This window comes from Papio anubis, chromosome 11 (assembly GCF_008728515.1).
Source record: "Papio anubis isolate 15944 chromosome 11, Panubis1.0, whole genome shotgun sequence".
Classification (NCBI taxonomy): Eukaryota; Metazoa; Chordata; class Mammalia; order Primates; family Cercopithecidae; genus Papio; species Papio anubis.
Genome location: NC_044986.1, coordinates 114,916,058 through 114,934,524, shown reverse-complemented (window position 1 = coordinate 114,934,524; position 18,467 = coordinate 114,916,058). Strand labels below are relative to the sequence as shown.

Here is an 18,467-nt window from a genome sequence, read left to right as displayed (position 1 = left end):
AAAGTGATTTGGTTCTGTGTTTCATAATCACATGGCAGTGTATGCAAGGCAAGTGGATTCCTCTTGTATTTAGTGCAGAATTTAAGTTACAGAAACACACATAATCACGGTTTGCCGATTTTGTTAGGAGGAAATTGTCCCGATTATAATTATCTCCACGGCAGAGAGTTGAGATTTCATATTACTGTATCACTTGCAAATCCATTTTTGTGAACACCTGACCACAGGTCTGTAAAACTGCCAAGCAGAGCCTTGCCTGGGCTCACACACAAGGCAAGATTTCCTTCCTCCCAGCAGGAGGCATGGCACAGTGGCAGCAAAGAGGCTTCTCTGTCCCTTAGAGGGCCACAGGGCAGAACGAGGAAGGTATGTGAAATAGTATCCGTATGCCAGATAGATTTTACATTAAAAGAGTACGAGAGCGCTGCTGGTTTATTTGCATAAATGAACAGCCATGGAAGTGACCCCAGGATGGCAAGAAGAACGGGGCTTGATGAGGAAGGGGCTCCTCTGTTTTTTTCTAAATGTGTGGATTAAGGTTCCTTGTATTACAATTGAGAGAGTAAAAGTTATTTCAGCCATACTAAATTGGTATTGTGGGCAACAGTGAGAACCCTAAGCTGTGGGCATTGCTCATTGTTCAGATTTTGCCAGCGGAGGCCTGTGGCTGCCTTCACACAGCACAGAATGGAAGGCATTGCTTTTGCTGACTGGTCTGGAATAGGCCAAGTGTAAATATTAGTAGTGAGTTTTGCCCAATATGCTTCTTTCTCCTATCTTTGACCAACAGAAATATAGGGCTGTAAATAATTGAAGCTGAGACTCATCCAGTGTTAGAGACATATATGAATTTTAATCATAGTCAAGGGCAGTTTGATACCCTCGCTGTCTGCTGGCAAAGCGATCCACCTTTTATATCTTGGGTCACAATAACATTGTGTCCTTTCTCATTCTTGAGATGCCTGGCTTCCTAAAATGACCATCTTTATTTAGATTAAGGACCCATTTAGAGTAGTTTTAATAATGTATGGTTTCATACATAAGTGGTTCCATAATTTATTTCACCATTATTCTTCTCTGTCAGGGTTCTGGAATGTTTTTGTTAATTAAGGGGGGAAAGAGCAGTATCTGCCTCCAGCCAGCCAAGCTCGTTGCCCCTGTTGTTATCGATTATTGTCTTAAAAACAAACCAAAAAAAAAAAAAAAACCACACACACACAAAATAACCTGTCAATAAAGGTCACTTAGTATATTAAAAATTGCCTCAATAAACCTCATCGCTCTGGTATCACTAGGGACCTGGCTCTGAGCTGGAACGCATTTGTCCTGAGTTATAACCCATTTAGGAGAATAACCCCCTTGTGAGTGCTCCCCAGTCCCTGCCACCACACTGGCATTATTGACAGGTTTTTTTGTTTTTTTTTTTTTTTTCTTTCCCAAGTCAGAGTCTCCTTCTGTCACCCAGGCTGGAGTGCGGTGGTGCGATCTTTGGTCACTACAACCACCACCTCCTGTGTTCAAGCGATTCTCATGCCTCAGCCTCCTGAGTGGCTGGGACTACAGGTGTGCGCCACCACACCCAGCTAATGTTTGTGTTTTTAGTGGAGACAGGGTTTTGCCATGTTGGCCAAACTGGTCTTGAATTCTAACCTCAGGTGAGCCACCTGCCTCAGCCTCTCAAAGTGCTGGGATAACAGGCATGAGCCACCACGTCTGACCTATTGACGCGTATGTTAAGGAAATGTCCGCATCCTCATCAGCTGATGCAGTTTTACTTCCCACACAGCTGAATGCCCAGATCTGTGGGTTTCGTGTAATCTAGGTGAAAATTCCTCAAGAAGAAATCTTTTCTATAAAGTAAGTATGAGCCCTGTGGCCAGAGGAGGTGGGATTTCCAGAAGCAGCGTACTAAATAAACCCGAGGCTTTGCGCTTTGTGAGGGGGGCTTTGGGAAGCATTTAGTGTTCCTCTTACTGCTGCCTCTCCCGTGCTCTGCTCTCACTGACTTTCTTTGGCTTCTCATGTTCCTGTGTGCTGAGGTAGAACGTTTCCAAGCTGTCCACAGAGATCACGATTCTTTGGGTTGCTAATGAAACCTCTGAATGGAAGCCTCCAAAACAAGCTGATCGCTAAGTGTGTGTGTCATTATAAGCCCATAATTAGGAAGCTACCTCATCATCTTGCATCTGCCCCGATGGAAATATACTGTCTTCAGATATTCAGCACTTGTCAGCTGATCTCCAAAAAAACCCTAATGCCTTTCCCATGTTAAATACATCCCTGATAATACGGACACAGAAAAGCTCACAGTTAAATTTCCCAGGGGAAATGTGGTTTCCGAAATTGATACCATATGACCCTGGGAGGGGAATTAAAATTGTTTTTGTGGTAATATGGGTTGTTTTTAATATTTCTGTATCATCCTGTCCTTGGTGAGTTTTTAACTTTCAACATCAGTGATCTCTGTTTCATTGTTGTCTTTACCAACGTAAGACACAAATCTTTCCAAGTAGTTCTGTTTTCCCTAAATCAGTCATCTGGAAAATACACACGCACATTGTGATTTTCAAAGAAAACATAGAGCTGAAGGAAAGAGCACAGGTATCACGTTTTTTGTGGTTTATAATCTTTATTTTGACCTAGTTACTTCGTGACGCCCCTCCCAGCATAGTAAGTGTGTGCATTGCTATCTAAACATGAACCCTGCGTGCCATATCTTAGAGGAGCTTGAGATCCACCTTGTTTTGGAAAGACTTCCTTCATAGTCATACTTGAATGACTTCACTGATTTGGGAATTCCCATTCAGTTTCTTTCGTTTGATTGACCTTATAAAATGGTCTGCAAGAACAAATATACAAACCTAAAATCTGAAAGATACTTTTGACACCATTCAAAGTGGAGATTATGGTTGAACCAACAGCGGCTGCACTGAGCTCCGGGTTTCAGATCAGCAGTTGAGCTGCCTTTGTGTACCCAAACCTCCCCATGTCAGCCAGCAGGAAGAAAACAAAACACCTGGGCAGCCATTTGTTTTCAGCTTTCGCTTTTGCATTTGCTTTTGAAGTGTGCTGTGCAACGCTTATATCATAATCTGTTTATTTCTCTCACATATGTAACTCCTGTCTCTCCAAGGAGTTCATTTAGCAAATATTAGGAATTCAGGAAAATTATGATTAATTTTGGGGCCCCACTCTAGACCTGTCATTTTAACACTGAAGAACTACAGTTAGATCTTTTGTGTGGTTATTAAAAAGAACAGTAATTATTTCAGTAGTGTAAAAACATCAACAATGATTACAGGTGACTTTTTGGCTTAAATATTCAACTCCCTAACACCTTTCAAGAATATTGTGAGATCATAAAAATTTCAGGAGCAAAATAAAGAATATTAGTTAAGGAAGAATGAGGCTATTTAACTGGTTAGACTTGTTGGTGAGAAAGGCATGCTGTTTGTAGTCTGTTTCCATGACCACAGCTGTTTCCCCACCCAGTTTTTAGTAGTATAATATTAAGCCTTAATTTACAACTGAAAGATTTCCATCTCCGGTCCCATAGTTCAAATCAAGTTATTAAATTTAAACCTTATGGCTTTTCCTGTATATTCCCTGGATTCAGATTACCACTTTGGCCCCTATGAAAGAATCATGTTGCCAGTATCCCAGGCTTTGTGTGTGCTTGAATGGTTTTTTCTTCTGTATCTTTTCCATGGATGGGATAACCGGGAAAGAGACCAGGGAGTGTGAGAGTCAGTGACGATACTGTAGGATTTTGCTGTTGTCGACAGTTTATGGATTATTTGTTTTGTATTGTTTTTACTTTGTCTTTTGGCAAGGCTATGTTCGTTCCAGTTGAGTGAGGCGGATAGAGTTTTGAACTCTGGACTCTTCCATCACCTTATTCCTGGAGATGTATCAGTACCGTATACACAGGGGACCCTATGTATGGCCACGAGCCTTGGTGTAGAACCTGTGGCTCCAGAGAGCCAGCTGGCCACAGAGAGCAAAAGATCATTTTAGTCTTGAACTAAAAGGAGAAATGAGGTTGTTTTTTCTGGACCAAACCCTAGCTTGAGTCCCTGGATCTTTACGTCTCATGGTGAATTGAGTCAAGGAAAAAAAAAATATGTAAGTCAGGGCTTTTAGGAAACAGAATATTCTTTCTCCTAAAAACAAAGGTGTCTGGTTTAAGCCATTTGTTCTTTTCCCACTCTGCCCTGAGTCTCACTGTGGTCATGCTCCATCTTGCAACTTGGGAGAAGTAGCCCCCTCTCTGAGTAGGAGGCAGGCCTGGGACAGTCTACACAAGCCTTACAGAGTTAGAAGAGAGCTTTCTAAAGAGAAAAAGAAATGCTGTCCAGGGAACAAGAATTTCTGTAGTTTCTTCAAAAGCTACACTGAAAGTCCTGTCCGTAGCACCACGGCCCAGTTAAATCCTAGACCTTGGGTTTGACTCCTGTGAATTTTCCTCTTGAAGAATGGGCTTGGCGGGGAGTCAGGTAGGAGTGAGTGGATGGGAGAAGACTGGGGCTGTTCCACATGCAGGGGTGCAGCCAAAAGAGTTGCCATGCCTGGTGAAAACATACTCATGTAGTCACTGCAAAACTAGACCAAGCTTGGACAGAGAGAAAAGAACTTTGTGACACCTCATTCAAGACCTTGAACATTAGGTTGTACAAGCTACTAAACAATGAGGAATATAAGAGCAGTGACAACGCGTTGTTCGTCATTGTGTTCTGAACACAGTACGTGACACCAAGTAGGTTCTCAGGAAACAGTTGTTAAATAAAGAAAAAGTCGGTGGGAAGGATTAAATAATGGGACTATAGCAAGATGTCAAATAGCATTAACTATGCAAGTCTGTGTTGTCTTTCTGGAGAGACTGTGACTTGGAAAATTATCCTTTTAACTTCCCACCCTTTTAATTGTCACTTTTTAACCTTTTAACTCAGAATCCTAAAGGATGTACTTGAACAAAAGATAAAAATCTGCTGTATTCCTTAGTAATCTTTTCTCCCAAAAAAGGAAATTTTTCCTTCAGTTACTTTCTGTAGCATCTTTCCTTGAACTGTGCTGTAGTTCGCAATTCCATAGTCTCATCTTGTGTCTTCAGAATATATCAAACTTATATAACTCTTGTCACAGTTGTCAGTTTCTCTGACCTGCTAAAATTTCAGTAGCACCTGTTTGGCTGTGGAATAGGCAAGGATGACTGTGGACTCTGGCAATCCCATTAGAGTTATCCAGCAACCTAGCCCCGAGGGAGGTGGTGGGCTCCATTAATACAGGTACCATGAGGTTGGCTGTGGCATTGATTTCTCTAAAGCTCATCATCATCCACGGTCAGACTTAGCGAGTAGAGCTCTTAGCTTCCAGAAACAAAAACAGATTCCCTGGACCACATTACAAGAACAACTTTTATGACCAAGTGAAGTCAGGTATTTCTGAATGTCAGCTAAAGCCTCATTCAGAGCCATTGGCCCATGCCTAATTTTCCCAAGAAACTGGCAATTTAATTTTTTTTGTCGTTGCTTAGGTTGACCCACCACATTTAAGCCATTCTAGAGGGGCCTTTCACCTGTCCCCTCTTAAATATAGATAGATATTTTTGAATATTCTCTTCCAGGTATTTTTTTTGACAGGTTATACATATGCTAATAGAAAATAGGCTTATTATTTGAAGCACAGAGCTGCTTGTCACCGAAGCTTCATTAACACCGTTATCACCGTCTGACATTTATCTTATAATTTTCTAGAGCTGACTGTTGGGTCTCCATGGAAACCCAAATTGCAATTGAAACAAGTAGGATAATAAAGGCATCCACCAAGATTGACAGCATGCAAAGCCCAGCTACATTTGTTTATAGTTCCTTCAGTAGCTACAGCTAGAGACAGAGAACACGCGCTTTGTGCCTTTAGAATTAACTCTCTTGTGTCACAGGTCGTACCTGACTCTGCTTATGTGGCAACTTTACCCTAACGCCCTTGGTTCTGTTGTTGCTAATGGAGATGCTAATTTTCCCTGGAATTATCTCATCTAAAGGCATTATGAATATTGGATGTACAATTAACCGTGATCATATTTGGATCCATGAAGAAACATTCTTCCTGGATGATTCTGACACCGTGAAATGTTGATCAGTCCCTGAACTGGCATCTTGTGGTACCTGAATGGATTTCTTTTGGGGTAGGGGGAGCAACCGCAGAATTGTACAGTTTTTTTTCCCTTGAGATCGAGGAACCTGTGCTCTTTCAAGTTGATGACTTCACATCAATTTGGTTGCTGCCTCAAAGCAAAGAGTCATGAAACTGGAGTGGGTCCAGAGTGAATTAATCTGAAATTAATTTGATTCTGAAAGCCTCCATCTGGCTGTGTTTGGGAAAGGCAGTTAGACAGACATATAAACACATGATCATCTGTATTCATTGTGCCAGATGTAGTGTCAAAAAATGAAGAAATGGCTTTAAAAAAATCGACTATGGGGAATTTTGATGTAATGATATTCAGCTTCTTAGTATAACAGCCATTCTAATTTAGCACGTAATTCTACTTTTACTCTTATTTGTTTAGGGGGTTATATCTGATGGTGTGTGTTTTAAGAAATAAGCAAATTAAGTGTCAAAACCTATTTTAATTGGTGATTTAAGATGATAAATGGAATTTATGACTTGCTGAGAGAGAGAAGCAGCAAAGAGACAGGACCTGTAGATTTCCAAATCAAAATGTAGTATTTGGTACTGATTTCATCTTAAGATACAATTTAGGGATTTAAAAACCAGCAAAGTAAAATGTCATTTGGACTTTGCCTTTTGAGATGTGGTTTTGTAGCATGACAGACCAGCATATTTGCATGGAAGGGAAACGTGCAGGATGAGGTGGCCTGCAGAGAACTCTGGAAGTCTTCTTGCAAATTGCTTTGAGACTGTCAGAGAGGCGCATGTTTTGAACTGCTGTCGAGGAATTCAGTGCAGTCACTGTAGTGCATCTGATTGCTTTTTGTTGTGTCTGGACAGGAAAATTGTAGGAAAGGTATGCTTGTCCCTTTAGTGGTATCAGTCATCTCTTGGGGGCATTTTATATCCAATTTTTAAACCTCACCAATCATCTTTTGTGATGTGTTGAAGAGAAAGAACTAAAGTTTACTTCTGGATTCACGATACATTATTGACTGAAAAAACAAACTCCCAAAAGGGAACAACTTACTGCTCCCATGTACTCCACCTATCGCCCTTATTTCTCCTGGACAAAAACGACAAAAACAATCACAGGTAGGGAAAAACTCAGCAGAATACTTAGCAGTATTAACCCAAACAAAGCCGAAGAGTTTAGGCAGAGTCAGTTGTTGCATTTAATGACAGAAAATTAGGTGGTACACAAATCTTGACATGTGAAAACCAGAGTAACATCTCAACTCATCCCTGAGGAATGAGTCAGTCTGATTAACTAACTTTGCAGTATAGTTGAAAGCTTCTCCTTTAAGGCACCAATTCTCCTTGTTGTCTCATTTTGAAGGAACGCTTCTTACAATAAATTATATATTTCCCGGCCTCCTTAAGCAGAATTTATTGAGCTTAATGTGACCCCTTAGATGAAACAAGCTTGTCATTATACAAATTAATAATTCCGCTGTGCTGCTGTCCTTGAGAGTGGCTAGGGAACACATCTGAGTCCCTGCTACGGGTGGGCTTTTCACCCTGAGGCGATTTCAGACCCTGGTGTCTGTCCCCACCAGGACCTGGGCCTGCCTGTTACAGAGCCTCCCTTTCATGTGCTCCTTGTCTTCTGTGGGTTTGAAATGCAGGTGATCAGGCTGTGGAAAACCAACGTGAGAGATCTTGGAGGAGTGGGTTGAAGAGTTCTCCAAAGACCTCAAAGTGCAGAGCATCCGGATGGGAACTTTGTGACATAACGTTTCTGGCTGCTCTGAGATCATTTTTTTTCTTTATGCTGACTGTTCACAAATATTGGAGTTTGAAGGCATTTTTGGGAAAAAGAAAATACACTTGAATGTAATAAATACATACCCATCTTCACAAGTGGGTTCTGTTTTCTTTCTAAACTACTGCCATTAATATGACGTAATTATATCCCATGGACTGTCAGCTTTTGATTTTCCAGATCAGTGGAAGGAGACAGTGGCGTCCGTAATCTCCAGTGCATTCACATCAAACCTCACGCTGCTGGCTGCCTTCCTTAGCCTGGCATTTCATTCTAGTTGTATTCCTTGATTACACATCATTTACGACCAAGACAGGTAGGCCAAAAGCAGGTTGAGGAGAGACCAGCCTTAGATTAAATTCTGCCATTGAGAGATGATAAAATGAATAATGAATGGGCAGATAATCAACATTTAACAGAAAAGTAGGTGGAGTTCTGGATGCCGGGCAAGCACAAAGGTCAGTGACACCTTTGTCCTTTAGTCCAAATTAGGAAAGCCCACCAAACAGTTTTATATGAATAATAATGTAGTGAGAACAAGAGGATAGCCAGAATCAGGACAGTGGCTGTGCAGGGACAAGTGGACCCAGCAGGGATTTGGAGAAAAATAGGCATGACTCAGTAACTGACTAGTAATAGGTGTATTGACTCTCGGATTTAACAGGACAGCACTGGATGGGATAACGTGGCTCTTAATAATAGTGGCGACGGATCACATGACATGTGATTTAATTTTACAACTTTGAAGACTTCTGGCTTGCTGTATTAAATCTATTCATTCAGTAAACGTGTGTTGAGGATGTACTGAGACTATCCTTACCTTCCAGATGAGGCCTTCCCTGACCACCTTATTTAATATTGCAACCCTCTTATTTAATACCCAGCAACCCCCCTCCCCTGCAGGCTTTATTTTTCTTTGTCAAAATGGCCTTTTTAGATCTATAAGACTGACATATTTGCCTATTTCATGCCCACTCTAGAATATAACTCCATAAAGACTGTTTTACCCCCACTTTAGTCACTGTGGTATCCCCAGCTCCTTGAATTTGTCAGAGTCGCTTCATAAATATTGATTAAGTGAATGATTGAATGAGACATCCCTGTCTTCAGGATTTCACGCTTCCACCATGCCTTTGATGGGGGTTCCGTGAATCGCTGCTTCTGAGGTTCCGCGGTCAGAGAAGAGCAAGGCCAGAGCAAGCAGCCAGTCTGCATCATGCGTATGTTCTGTGTGCAGCACCATTTTCGGTCATGGATTGTTGGTTGGGAAGGGAGTTTGAGCCAGTATGAAAAGACAGAGAAGAATGAGCCTAAAAGCTAATTGGAGGAAAAGAAGACAGGAAGAGATCAACTTTAGGTATCCTGAATTTGAGGTGGTACCAGAGTGTGCTGTTAGATTAGAGTTTAATGGTCAGGATGCGGGCAGTTATTTTCAAATACTTGAGAATAAGTGACCTCTTCACAGGATTCCCACTGCGTGTGAGAGTGAAGGGTGGAAATGGAAGGGCCTTTGCGGGACAGGCTCCGGGGGTGACATTTCAAGTGCAGGTTGGGGGATAAGGCTGTGTCCTCTGTGCAAGGTGAGCCATGCACCTGACTGCCGTGGGCGCCAGGCTCTTTGCTGGTGCTTCCGCCTCTCACACGTGTGGTTGGAGAGGAGCTGTGCCCTGGGGCTGCGTTTCCCACCTTCCCAGCTCCCTTCCTTGTTAGAGCCAGTTTTTTCTCCCCAATTTTTTGTTTTGTTTCAATCCCATTGCCAACTAAGTGAAATGGTACAGCCCGTTGTCTTTTGGCTTTGATACCCGCCACCCACCGCCGCCCCCTGCAAAATTTCACTGAAACACTGCTCACAGGGATGCAGCGTGGTTTAGAATGCTGAATGCCCAGTCCCCTTGGCTTAATGAGTCACTTGTTTCTACCTTACTCCAGGCCTTTATTTATTGCTCTATTACAGGCCTTATCACACTGGTTTTGGTTTTTTGTTGTGTCCATATCTGTCTCTTCTAATTGGCCGTGAGCAGCAGCAGGACATCAACGACCTATTTTTCAGCTCTCTCACCTTCAAACCTAGCACTGTGCCTGATATAAAACAAATATTCAGTAACTGAGAATGAGAAAGAAAGAAAAGGACTCAGGGTAAACCTCAGTTGTGTTTAAGATTCTGCAAAGGGGAATAATTGGCCTTCGCCACCCACATTTCTGAAGCATGTGGAGAGGGTTGTGAATCCGCACTGACCATGTTCTCTTGCATAAGTAAGTCCAGGCAAAGTATCTTCAGTGGTAAAAACAGAAGTTGCCTGCCTGGAGAAGCACAGTCACCGCAACCTAGTCTGCAGGGAATCAGATGTCGTGTCTCTTTGGTTTGTCCCTCTTGATGTGGGTCCTTTAATCATTTGTTGTTGGACTGTGGATGCAGGGGGGACATTTGTGTTAAAAATCATTCTTCATCTTGGGAAGCGCCGGCCCCTGTTGAGTTTCCCCCTACATTTGTTTTCATCTTATCATTTTACAAGGATTCTCTTTGTGGTTCACTGGTGGCCAAACCAGTCTGCTGTCAAACATCCAAAGAGTCACTTTCAATTAGTTGCCCATAGCCAACAGGTGGCTTCAGCAGCATCAAGCCATTGGCAGGTAAGTCAGACTGGAAGGATACCCTAGACCTGCCACAGAAGCAGGGGCTCCTGGAGGAATTTCCTGTCTGTAAAGTGAGGGGCAGTTACACGGAGCTCAGCCGCAGGAGAGAGGATTCATTGGTGTGTGCCCCTAAAGCACTTTGGGAATGTGAAGCCCTCAATAAATCTTCCTTGTGGTGATTATTTCCCTGTTGCCATTTCTAAAAGTTCATCTAAAACACCTACCTCTCCCTGTGCAAATGCCTCCTACTTGGCCCTGAAGTCCACTGAACTATTTCTGGTAAATCACAGAAGGAAATGAGTTGCCTGGGTGAGGGCTGTCTTTAAACTGCCGCCTTGCTCCCTTCGCAGGGAGGGTTATTGTCTGTTCAGCCATCAGGTACCCCCTAGATGTCTCCAAATTTACTTCTTTGTGGGGGTTTTTCAGCTTTCTGCCTTTTACTAGCAGTCACATTGAGATAAGGTAATAAGGTTTGCCTTTTACTTGGTGAGTCCAAATGCCTATGTTGTGTGACCTTTTCTGCAGGAATAGTTCTCTCCAAGTCTTGGATGCCTTTTACTCTGGCAAGCATTTGAGACCCCCGACCGAACACAGTTCAGCAGTACCTTTGGTAATCCAGCAGAATGCCTGTCCCCAAGAACACAAATGTATTATTTCTTAGTTGTCTGTGAATAACAATGATGTCCTGTACATTCTTAAGAAACTATGTTTTTAATTTTGTCGAAGTGCAGGATTGATCATAAGGTATACATATATATGGATATATGGGAAGCCTGAACCTTTTCTTCAGAGGAGCTCAAGCTATTTAATGACAATCTGACCGTTTGGAGAAGGGCTTTGACTTTGTAATGTTGAGGGTATTTGCCCTGGTTAATTTTCCGTGTGAATTCACTAGCCGATGTGTGGCCATCTCAGAGATGACTTGGGGCCTCATTCCATCATGTATGTGGCATTGACTCAAAAGGTTTTGCTGCACATGATAAATAGTAACAATACCTTCCACGTAAATAGGGGAGTGTCATTATTTTCACATCTTTTTGGTGGTGTAACTGATAAAACATTTTGTTAAATTTACCCAAAGTTTCCAGCAACCCCAGATGCCACTACAGTTAAGACATAGCTGTGTCAGAATGGGGGCAAACTCTGCCCTGCCGAAAAGCAGTCACGGAAGGCAGACGCTTTTTTCATGATGACTGTGAAGCAGTGCATTTTAAAAGGGAGTTGCAATTCCCAGAGCTGCAGGTTGGATGACCACTGACTCCTCTTCCTAAATCGAAAGGCTGCACTAAGTTTAGCATGGACAGGGAGCCTCCCGGGGGTGGAGCCTGAGTTTCTGATGTGTTCTCCAGCCTGCAGTGTGGGAAGGAGCTGATGCTTAGACCTTAGTTGCCCCACTGCCAGTCTGTTGGGAAGAGATTTCTCTTCTTAAATAATGGCCACACCAAAATGGACAATGTAGAGATTGTTAATATTAATGAATTGCATGTCTGTCCTGTTACCCGCCAGAGGCACCAGGCCCATCGCCAGGTTCTTTCTGCTTTTGCCTTAAGCAGCTGAGTCTTGGACAGTTTCCTGTAATAACCAAACAAAGCCTGTTTCTTCGTGTGCTATTACTTAAGTACAAGTGATATTTCAAAATGATTCCTGAGCCCTCTGAAAGAGTGGCTTGTGAGCTACAGAAATGATGGGACTGAAGTTAGGACATTAGGAAGAACGGTAGCATACCTGGAGAGAGATAGGGCTCTGGCAGCACCCCAATTAACCGGCCACTCAGTGGCCTGTCGGAGCCTCCAGGCTGCTCTCCACAGTGCCAGTGACACCTTGTCAGCTCTCCAGCCTGCAGCCTGTGTCACCTGTGAGCCAGAGGGACTGAATTGGACACAGGCAAGGAATCACAACAAGATTTCAGGCAGCTGGTTATATTATCTAAATTATCTTTTCCATGAATCTCTCTGGGTCCAGACCATAGCCATAGGATTATAGAAATGAAGAGCCAAATGGGGCCTATCCTCTTGATTTGTTTTACAAGTGAGAAAACTGAGGCACAACAGAGTGGTTATATGATTAGCCTCAGATCCCAGAATTAAGTGGTTGCTGAGCCAGGATAAGAACTCAGGCCTGCTGGCCCACTGTTCCCTGACCTACTGTTGAGGGCCTCAAGCACTGATGGGGCTTTCCTGGCCCCATATTCTTGCATTTCCAAAGCAAACCTCCCATGCAATGATGTTTAGATAAATCTCAACTCTAATCAGTAAAAACCAAGCAAAGGACAAGTATATTTGCATCTACAACTATTTAGGTAAACTGAAGTTAAATAAAAATTCAGTTCCTTAGTCGCATTAGCCACATGAAGCTAGTGGCCACCATATTGGTCTGTGCAAATACAGAACATTTCCATCATGACACCAGGTTGGGTAGCACTGATGTGGATTACCCCAAGGATCAAAAAAAAAAAAAAAAGTGTTAGAGTAATAATAACTACCAGGACGATTTTCTATCTTTACACACAATTTTTCTAAGACAAGGCATTTTTTGTGTACTTCTTGATTTCGTATGCATTCTGAAGATGACAGTTTATGTCTTTTAGCATTAGTATAATAGTTTATAGCCATTTGGCAATTCTCGTAGCCATTTTGTAAGTTTGTTCTTTTTATATAAATGAAGGAAACACAACACAGAAAGCCGCCCACAGAACAAGATAAAAGAATAGAAATTTCCATTCTTTTGTTTGCATTCTTCCAAAGGAAGCCTGCAAATCACTGGTCCTTATAAAAGCTTGTTGTCCTAAAACTAGTAAAGATAATAATATGTTGAATCAATTATTATAATAGTCTACTGCTTAGAGGAACCTCAGAAGATTTTGCATATGCTCTGTTGATCTAGTTCTTTTTCCTCTAAAACAGGGAAGTAGGTCAGTGCCTGGGTTAAAACTAAAAAGTAAGCACTCATCGTTTTTCTGAACATGATTTCATTTTCATCTTGTCTGACACTGAGAATACCACTGCCCACTGGCGTAGTGCTTGCAGACTTGCGGTCTTATTCCGTATGGCATCTGTCTTAGAGGAGCCTTCTAGCTGGCTCCTTGCCAAGGGTACTAGCAGAACTGGCACTCAGGATCTCATTGCAGTTTGTAGGCAAGGTGCCAGCAGAGATGTGTGCACATGTGTCCGGGGACTACAAGTGGTCACCGGGTTGGGAAACGTCAACCTGGAGAAACCCAACTCACAGAACGTGAAGCAAAGACAGCTGACCGTCACCTCTCACTGCATCCACATTCTCTAGGCACCTTTTGTGTGACATTGGAAAAGTCAGTGTATCTCTGTGACTCTCACTGGGTTCATCTCCAAAACAGATCATGATGCCAATGGGAACCATTGAAGAGCATTGTATATCGAGTACTTGGCAAAGGTTTCTGGCAAAGAGGAGCCCCTCAATAAATATTATTTGAATTTGGATGTAAATTCTTGGACTGTAAGAGGCACCGTACTGGGTGTTGAGAATGGCTAGGGAGTGAAGAGAAGCAAGCTAGTCTGATTTTCTAAGCCCGAGATGAGGTTCTTGTAAATATGAGATCTTCTCAAGGGTCTTGCTGAGATTTGGGGTGTCTATTCCTGTAATTAATTCTCTTTGAAAAGCACATTGGCTTTCCATAGTTTCGAGCAGGTCCCTCCAAAGGTTTAACTGTTGAACACATAATTTCTGGCTTGCTTAGAAGTGTCAGTGCTACAGCCCCATGAGGATGAAAGAATTCAGTGAGTCTCCACTAAAAAGGAGCAGCAGCCAGGGAGAGAGTTGGGAGTCCAGAGCAGGATTCGGTTGGGTGAATGAGAAGGGAGTAAACCAAGCTCCTGCAGCACTGTCGAGGTTCATGGCACGTGATTCAGCAGCGCCAGGAGAGTGGTCAGTGGGACAGGACCACCCATTTTGGCAGCGCCAGGAGAGTGGTCAATGGGACAGGATCACCTATTTCGGCAGCGCCAGAAGAGTGGTCAATGGGACAGGATCACCTATTTCGGCAGTGCCAGGAGAGAGGTTGGTGGGACAGGACCACCTATTTCAGCAGCGCCAGGAGAGTGGTTGATGGGACAAGACCACCTATTTTGCTTTCGATCGGGAAGGTGTGGGGGTGGTAATATTTTAACTTGTACAACAAGTGGACATCACTGGATTTACTTAAGGAAGGGATTGTTCTGCCCTTAGAACTTGATGCAAATCTGTGGAAAAGTTACTTCCAAAAGGGCAGGTAGTCTGGCAAGGATGTAGAGAGAGATGAGAGGTGCTCATGGGTGGCTCTGTAGGACTGGAGAAGAAGGGAATCTGCAGAGATGGAGACACACTATGTGACTGAGTAAATGTGACTGAGTAAAGGCGGCGGGGGGGGTTGAAAAAAATATAAAGTACCTATCACAATATTTGCTATGTAAGTGATGACTAAAATACACACATTATTATTATTTAGGATAGGAATTGTGTTTGATTCTATACTATAAAAATTTTTAAATTGAAAAGTAGATTTTTGATGGTCATGCATTTCAGATGCTTCACAGATGCAAAGAAGGAATTAACAGTAGGAAACGCTGACAGTGACAGAGCCCCTTATTTTGTGCCGTGTCTTGTGTTAAGCACACGAGTCTAAGAGGTGGAGTCGGCTATCCCCGTTTAACTGATGAAGAGTCTGAAGCCCAAAGTAGCACATTTAGGAGGGGGTGCTGCCAGAACTCAGAGCCCCTGTGCCACACTGCCTCTAGATGAGAGGTCTCCAGGCATCAGTGAAGCATGGCTCATGGGAGGAAAGACATATGTACACTAGCCACATACAGGCCAGAGGCATGAGGCATTGGCTGACTCCTCTATTTCCCTTACTTGATGCATCTTGGTGAGTTTATATTTTTCAAGAAAGAATAAATGGCCTCTTATTTGCAGAAGCATTGAAGACTGCTTGCTCTAGAATTCTGAGTTCAGACACTAGAACTAGTACAATGCCACTCCGTTCTCCATTGTGTTACCTTCTGCGCTCCGCAGATGAGGCGCAGCAGCCCAATTTTTTCAGCTTCTCTTTTCTGTTAGCCGAGACCCGTGGCAATACTTTCCTCTTTTCATTCTAGCTGGTTGTCAACAGCGGTAACCACAAGTCTTTCCTGTCCCAGAAATAAGTCTTGCCACACTCTCAACCCCCGACAGGGTGTGAACATGACATGCCGTACTGCAAGGGGCTCCTCCGCCTCCGCCCCACCGCAGCCACAGACCCACAGGGTTCAAGTGTTGATTGAATTCTCAAAGAGCGATTTAAAAAGGATAGGTGCACAAGAACTAGATAAACAATCTAGCTCTAACATAAACAAGCATTACATTACACCAAAATTGTTGAGAGAAGATTTTGTACTCAATATTTTATTCAGCAGAACATTTTTTGTAACAATAAGGTTGATTAGAGCAAGCTCTGAAAGTGCTTCAAGTTAGACAGTCTGATTGTTTATTTCAAGGATAAAAAATAAAGTGGTAAAATAGGGGGATGTGAAGAAGTAGAAATTGAAGCCAGGACCTAGCGAAGAGTATTTGACATCACTTTGCTCTCCAGGTTCAATCTCATTCAGGATTTTTCCTTACCATAGGGTTTTGGCTTTTTAGCCACGAGTATCTTGTTTTTAGAGGCTTAGGACCATCCTAGACCCACAGCAGATTTAAAGTGCTCTGATGGTGTATTTGTCTGATGGTTCATTTTAACCAAGTAGGTAGCTCTCTGTAAGATCTTTGTCTACCTTCTTAGTAGTACCAGGAAGCTACGGTGAAATCATGTCTGGCCCTTGCAGTTTAGTATTAGTTAGCATGTCCCCTTTCTGACCTCTCTGCTTCTTGGGGTGGGGGTACTCATGGAGGAGGCTCTGTAGGGGCAGAGTCTGCCTGCTTTGTTTCGGCGCCTTCTATTTTCACAGGCTGAGAAGCTGGAGCAAGCGCGCAGTGCTGCAAATGAGTGCTGCCGAGAGGCATTCAGCCTTGTCACTTGGCAGAGTAGCTGGGTTTGGGGTATATTTGGGGCGGGGGCGGGGGTGGGGAGCACAAAAAGGGTATGTGGTTTTGCTTTACTATTTATTCCTGCTCAAAAGGGGTGGGGGCAAGTAAAAAAAAGACATGTCTTCATCATCGTATTACTCGATGGTGACTAGACGTGCAGGCTGTATACAGCATTCTCTTCCAAATGGGGATTTGGGAAACAGCGTTGAGGAGGACTGATATGCAAAAGCTTATGGTTGTGCTCTCTGTCAGCCCCAAATATTTACTGAAGCTGGGAGAAGAAAAGGCAGACTTTCTTTTTTTCTCTCCCAAACGTGTGATTGTTTAGAACTCAAGTGCAACATCTGGAAGTCAGATATACAGAGAACAATTTATGGAGTGTGAGAGATTTGAAATATTCAGTGTCTTTTAGTGGGAACTCAACTTTCTGGGGCTGCTTTTTTTTTTTTTTTTAAGCCAGCACAAAGCAGGCAATTCTGAGATCTCCTTTGCCTCTCTGAATTAAACCCTTTGTGCCTGGGTCCCATAAACAATGTGCTTTTTAAAGGGGAGCCCCCTCCCAGCTCCGGCCTTTTTCTCCGGCGTGGGCAGCCAATCAGCTGCGCGGAGCTGCATAGCTGGACCGCTTTCCATTCTGAGTAGCAACAACGTACTAATTTGATGCACACATGGATGCCTCGCGCACTCTGCAAATTCATCACCCGCATCTTGCATTAGTCATCTGACGGACTGCCAAGTGTTTCATTTTCTTTCCATGTGACTTTATTATTACCACCTCTCTCCTCTCTTCCAAAAACCTCCCAAAAAGGGCGGCGGGGTGGGGGGCGGGGCAGGGAGAGGGCGAGAAATCCAGCAGACATCTAGCTCTGCTTTCTTTCCCAGCCACAGACAGGGTAGGGCTGATAATGCACTGATGCGTTGATGGCAGCCTTGCAGAGCTAGACCTACACTTAACTTGCAGCTGCCTCCCGAGCCTCCAAGATGTCCACGCCCTGGGTGACAGGCGGCGGGGCGCTGCCCTGTGCTCCCCCGGCTCTGCTCGACAGCAGCACGCAGTGAGAGCCTCGCCGCCGCCGAGGAGCAACTCATGGTGCCTCTGCTTTGTTTTAGTTCATCAAATTTCTACGACTCATTAGGCACTTTGCCACTGCTCTTCTTCCTCCTCCTTCCGCCTCCCCGCCCCCCCCGCCCCCAACCCCCACTATTTTTTTCTTCCTGTCCCTCATCGTGCCGCCCTAACTCTAGCTCCCGGTTCCGTTTTTGACAGTAACGGCACAGCCAACAAGATGAACGGAGCTTTGGATCACTCAGACCAACCAGACCCAGATGCCATTAAGATGTTTGTCGGACAGATCCCCCGGTCGTGGTCGGAAAAGGAGCTGAAAGAACTTTTTGAGCCTTACGGAGCCGTGTACCAGATCAACGTCCTCCGGGATCGGAGTCAGAACCCTCCGCAGAGTAAAGGTACAGAGCGCGGGGCGGGGGTCGCCAGGCGTCCAGGTGGGCGTCGCGGGGCGCTGGGGCAGCCCGAGCGCCCAGCCTGCTGGAGGGCGGGCGGGCAGGCAGGAGGGCTGGAAGCAGCCGGTGCTGGCGGCCTCTGTGCTCCAGGGGCTGCTCCCGGCTCCTCCCCGCACCCCCGCCCGCCCGCCCGCTGGGACAGGTTGGAGGCGGGAGGGAGGGACCGAGGCAGGGCGGGAGCGCAGAGGCTCGGTCCAGGCGCGTGATCGCTCCCGGGAGGTCACTTTCTAGGCAGCGCAGCCTCTGCTTGGGCGGGGTGGCTGCTTCTCCGAGGAATCGCGTTTCTCAGCCTTGTATTTCAGGACCTAACTCTTCCCACCCTTACGTGCCCAGGATTGCCCATGTCATTACAATTGCATTTCGCTTT

General features: G+C 44.1%; 1 protein-coding gene across 36 annotated transcripts in view; it reads left to right on the top strand.

Moving 5' to 3' along the window:
- The window catches only part of CELF2 (CUGBP Elav-like family member 2), an 861,437-nt gene that overhangs the window by 675,672 nt on the left and 167,298 nt on the right, over nt 1-18,467 (top strand). For 27 of the 36 annotated variants that reach the window (XM_017944501.3, XM_031652715.1, XM_009213961.4 and 24 more), the window contains one exon: nt 17,850-18,046. In XM_017944501.3, coding sequence (XP_017799990.1) covers nt 17,869-18,046 — 178 coding nt within the window. In that variant the 5' untranslated portion in view covers nt 17,850-17,868. Of the gene's footprint in view, nt 1-17,231; nt 17,673-17,849; nt 18,047-18,467 lie in introns of those variants that run through there. The other 9 variants (XM_017944504.3, XM_017944498.3, XM_017944496.3 and 6 more) reach the window with 1 other exon arrangement.